This window comes from Syzygium oleosum, unplaced genomic scaffold, assembly GCF_021117445.2.
Source record: "Syzygium oleosum isolate NSW1041296 unplaced genomic scaffold, Sole_v2.1 Sole_v2.01, whole genome shotgun sequence".
NCBI classification, from domain to species: domain Eukaryota; kingdom Viridiplantae; phylum Streptophyta; class Magnoliopsida; order Myrtales; family Myrtaceae; genus Syzygium; species Syzygium oleosum.
In genome coordinates, this window is record NW_026607485.1 from 29930982 (window position 1) to 29936253 (window position 5272).

Consider the following 5272-nt stretch of genomic DNA (forward strand, 5'->3'; position numbering starts at 1 on the left):
ACTCACCTAGTCAATTTATCCCTTAGTAACAATCAACTTTCAGGACGGTGGCCAACGGAAGGTTTCTCAATTACATCATTGTCAATAATTGGTTTGTCCAACAACAAATTTGAAGGCCCACTTCCACTTCCATCACCGTCCACATATTACTATGCGATCGCAGATAATAAAATAGAGGGGAAGATCTCCTCTTCGATATGTATCGCCACCAACCTCTCATTCCTCATATTGTCTAATAATAGCTTAATCGGTAGCCTATCTGAGTGCTTATCAAATTGTAGCATTGGTTTTTCGGTTTTGAACTTGCGAATGAACCGCCTTTTGGGCACCATCCCCAGAAGATTTTCACTACGAAGTAGCTTGAAAACTCTTGACTTAAGTCAAAATCAATTCGAAGGCACATTGCCACAATCCCTTGTCAATTGCAAAAACGTGGAAGTTCAAGAATTTTGCAACAATAAGATAGAGGATAATTTCCCGGCATGGCTTGGAACACTACCAGAGCTAAAAATTATTATTTTGAGGTCCAACAAATTCAAGGGTCGTTTGGATTTTCCAAGGGTAGCTCATATCTTTCCCAAGTTGCGCAGTTTGGACCTCTCAAACAACTTCGCTGGTCCTTTACCAGACAATTTGATAGCGAAACTTCAGGGGATGATGAGTGCACAAATTGGGAAAGAGCCGCAAGACAAATCATTGTACATGAGTCGGACGTATGGTTTCATGACCTATGAGGATTCAGTGAAAGTGATCATGAAAGGAAACGAGATTCAACTAGTGAGGTTCTTGACCATCTTCACAACCTTCGATTTATCACTCAACTCTCTTGAAGGAAACATCCCGGATGTTATTGGACATCTCCATTCTCTCATAGGGCTCAACCTTTCACACAATCACCTCATGGGTTCCATTCCTCCAACCCTTAGAAACTTGACTAATCTTGAATTGCTAGATTTATCTTCAAACAAGCTTAGTGGGAGGATTCCTAGAGAACTGGGAGATTTGACATTCCTCAAGTGTTTGGATCTCTCAAACAACCATCTCATAGGCCGCATAACTCAAGACAAGCAACTAAGCACATTCATGAGCGACTCATTTCGTGGAAATTTGGGCCTATATGGAACCCCATTACAAAACACAAGCCATGATGATGCTCAACCTCCTCCGCCACCATCGTCGTTCTTCTAGGAGGATGGTACAAAAGAGTAGGCAAGGTGGTTTAATAGGAAAGCAGTGGGAATAGGCTATGCTTCCGAAATCGTGATTGGAATCTCTATATCATACATTTCAAGGGAAACTGGAAGATCCAAATGGCTTGCGAGAAAAGTGAGAAGGATGGAGAGAAGAGGAGCCAAATGGATGAAGAAGCCAAAACGGAAGGTGATCAAATTTCATGGAGGCTGATGAAATTGTTGGGAAGTGGTCCCTTTGAACTATGTGCAATGTAGATCAAGGAATACAACTTTTTTGGGATTGAAATGCAATTTTGCATATGGATGCTCGTGTTTATTTTGTTATCATCTTCTTCTTTAATTGCGATTTCTGTATCGGATCAATTATCTAAATAAACATGAAAGAGATCTTTCAAAAACTCGCATTGCATCATTAACCCCCTATATGTCCTTTTTCTTGTTCGGTGCACGCCATGCTTTTATCTCCATGGGAAAGAAAGAAAGATGAAGAGCTGTCGAAGCCTTTTCTTTAATTGAATGTGCCATTGGACATATGTCCTTAAGGATCACTAATTCTTTCATAGTTCCACTCCAAATTCCTGTTGAAGTTGAAGGTCAGTAGTAGATTGTTGACTTGTACCTATCATATTCGTCGGGAGAAGAATAATAGAAGTGCCAAAAGTTGTGTACGGCGATCACTTTAGAGTCAAAAGTTTTTTTTGAATCACTGTAGTGTCAAATCGGAGAAAAAACAATCACTTAAGTGCCAATTCCGGCCAAATTAATTGCGTTGCATTTATAATTAAAAATTTTAATATGACTTGGCATATTTTTTTTAAAAATCCAATCCACGCGAACATCCAAAACGACAACGCACAATCCAACTAGCACTGAAGTGATTATTTTTTAACAATGACTAGCACTGAAGTGATCACTTTAAATAAAATTTGGCACTCAAACGATCACTATTTATAACTTTTAGATGATTTCATTTATGGGTTGTATGCTGACTGGGCATGCACGCGAGCCACTTAGACTAAGAAATTAATAAAATATCGCCATGTTGGATTTTCGGCCATCCAAATCGTTCTTTTTAAAAAGTGACACTTAAGTGATTCGAAAAAACTTTTGACACTTCTAGTGTTTTTCTTCCCATATTCGTCTGCAATGATATAAAGGGGTACTACAGGTTCAAAACTTCAAAGCATCTTTGAAGTTTAGATTCAAAGTAATCTTATTGCAAAATTCTAAGGTCCCGTAGGCCAAAAAACTGAAACTTTTCCTTGTTTGTAGATTTTGGAAGTTGCTGGTAATTTTCAAATACTAATGGAAGAAAAATATGACCTTAAACTTGCTAATTTAACTTGTCGATAATCTACCAACATCATTATGTATTTACCAACGTCGTAATTCATTAGTAAATTATTATCTTCTTTTGCATTCAGCAAGTATAGTGAGTAAGTTACCAACATCGTGATGAGTTTACTATCTTCCAAATAACTCAGTAACTTCTTTTAAATTTTACAAGTAAGATTTCACAATTGCGAACGTTCAAATAGATTAGTAAGTTACTGATTTCTTTTAAGTTTCGTAACTATGGTAGTAAGTTACCAACATTGCAATCAATTCATTAATGTTCAAATAACTTTGCGTGTCACCCACTTCTTTCATATTCTACTACTACGTTTAGTAAATTGCCATTAACAAGTATGGTTTACTAATCAATAGATTTAAACTCATTTCCATTTTTTTTTCAGAAAATGAAAATCAATACGGTCTTTTCCATAGATTTATCCCCTCATTTTGCTCAGTGATATAGCAAGTATAAAGGTGCATTTGGTTTAACTTTTTCGAGGGCTTTTCCCTTAACTTAATGCAACTCTCATCTAGCATTTGCATAAGAAATAAGAGGAAGGAGGCATCCATGTCTTAAGCCATTCCCTTGACTAATGAGTTGTATATGAACATCATTGAAATCTTTGGCTTCTCACAGGGGAAAAAAAGCTAAACAAATGATGACATGAATTGTTCATTTATTAATCTATCATTCTTATAAGTTATTAACATGTATGGGTTGGGTGCATTAGCATTTACCTTTGGATCTTGAGCACTGCATACATCAACAAGGAACTAAAGGTGAGGTTCATTTATATGAATGCTTAGATTCTTCATCTATATCATTATAGCTTATTTTTAACATTATTTACATTTATTTGTATATATATGTGTGCGCTTCTCTTCATTTCTTTCTGTCATCCTGTCTAGTATAATTCGAGGTGAGTGGAGTCTAGTAGATCTCCAGTACATTGCTATACTGAATGAAGCACGCCATTTGTGTAATGTTTAATCCCTCAAAGTCATGCATGCAACCTCTGTATCATATTCAAATGAATCTATATGGACTCCAATACTTCAAAGACTAGTGGAAGAGGTCGTGGGTGGTGGCGTGAGGAAAGGGATGGAGGGTGTGGTCGGGAACGAAGGGGTTGGGAGAAAGATCGGAGTGGCAGGAACGTCACCCTCTGGGAATGTTGTCCCTGGGAGTGGTGGGAACGTTGCCCCCGAGAGTGGCGGGAAAGTCCCTCCCGAGAGTGTGGGCAAGTTCGGAACGGTCGGCAACTGTAGCAGATTACGAGCTGCTTCACACCGACTCATGCCATCTGATGCGAGGGCCACCACAAGTGCCAGAACGAAGGACGCGAAGAAGAAGCCGCCTATGGAAGCCATTGATGCTGCTTGTTTTGATGATGAAAGTATATGCGAGCTTACAGGATTGATAGGAGCTTCGGACTCACGAAGGAACAAGTGCAAGGTCGATGATGGATGGGGGGAGTGTATAAATGGGAAATGCCATGCATGTGGGCTCCAATTTAGTATGACGGGAGAGCACAGGCTTTTCAGATTATTAAATCTGACATGTGCAAACTATGCTCATTAATTGAACAATTATTTACTAATTACATCATTTGTCCAGCAAAAAAGTTACTAATTATTTAATAATTTTCTGCAGATTTTTCCCTCCATATTGAAATGAAATGAGTCATTTGTCATCGCTTCGAAAGAAAATGAAAAATTGCATTCAATTGACTCATCACTTATGTGAAAAGTAACACATAATTCTTAAATCTATTGCACTTATGTCAATTAAGTCCTCAATTTTTCAAGTGTACCAATGGAGTCCTAAACAGCATTTTGACATTTTGCCAATATAATCCATCCGATAAATTTGGCCGGAAATCATTGACATGAATGCTGGCCGTCCTACGTGGCATGACTAGCGTAAAACGATCAGTGATGTGGACAACTTTTAGCAATTTTTTAATTATTTTTTGTGAATTTCTTTTATATATTATTTTCCTTTTCTATTCTTTATTTTCTTTTCATTCTTTCTCCACTGGTTGCTGGGCCTCAGAGATGGCCAGCACCAGCCATTGCCGAGGCTTGGCGACCAGCAAAGGAAGAAGGAAAAAAATAAAGAAAAAAAGAAAAAGAAAATAAAAAATTGCAAAAATTGTTCACGTTAGTGCCGGTTGTGCTACGTTGGACAGTCGGCTCCACGTTAGCAATTTCCAGCCAAAATTGGCCAGATGGACTACATTGGTAAAATGTCAAAAGATTTAGGACTTAATTGGTACAATTAAAATATTTAAAACTGAATTGGCACAAATGCAATTTAGGACTTTTTGGGTACTTTTCCCCATTACTTACTATATGCTTTTCATTGATAGAGAGCAAGCTTTCATCACTTGGATATTCTCCCACAAAATCGATTAATTAGGTCAAGCACATTTAAATTTTTTAGATTAGAATTCAAGAGAAGTACCAAAAAAGTCTTAAACCTATTACATTGATACCAATTGAATCCTAAACCTTTCAATTGGACGAATTTAGTCTTAAACATTTTCAACAATTTAGGCCAACATGGAATCCCTCGGGATTGCTAAAGAGAAAAAGAGAAAGAAGAGGAAAAGCAGAGCGTATGGGAACAAAAGCTCAGCTTTGTTGACCAGCAATTTCTCCTGTAATTCTACTTTCATACAAGTCTTCAAGTCCTGCAAAGAACAATCCTCTTTGTGGACCATCCGATCGAGGAAATCCCC

The 5272-nt window shown here is 37.7% G+C and overlaps 1 protein-coding gene across 1 annotated transcript; it reads left to right on the forward strand.

The window, feature by feature from the left end:
• The first annotated feature begins 609 nt into the window (after window positions 1-609).
• Window positions 610-1225, forward strand: LOC130134728 (putative receptor like protein 25). The gene has a single exon (XM_056302369.1). It carries the CDS (start codon window positions 655-657, stop codon window positions 1186-1188), a length of 534 nt encoding a protein of 177 aa, XP_056158344.1. The 5' UTR covers window positions 610-654; the 3' UTR covers window positions 1189-1225.
• Window positions 1226-5272: the final 4047 nt, after the last annotated feature.

Excerpts from the sequence above, each read along its gene's own strand:
- LOC130134728 (XM_056302369.1), top strand. The coding sequence starts at position 655 with ATGATGAGTGCACAAATTGGGAAAGAGCCGCAAGACAAATCATTGTAC.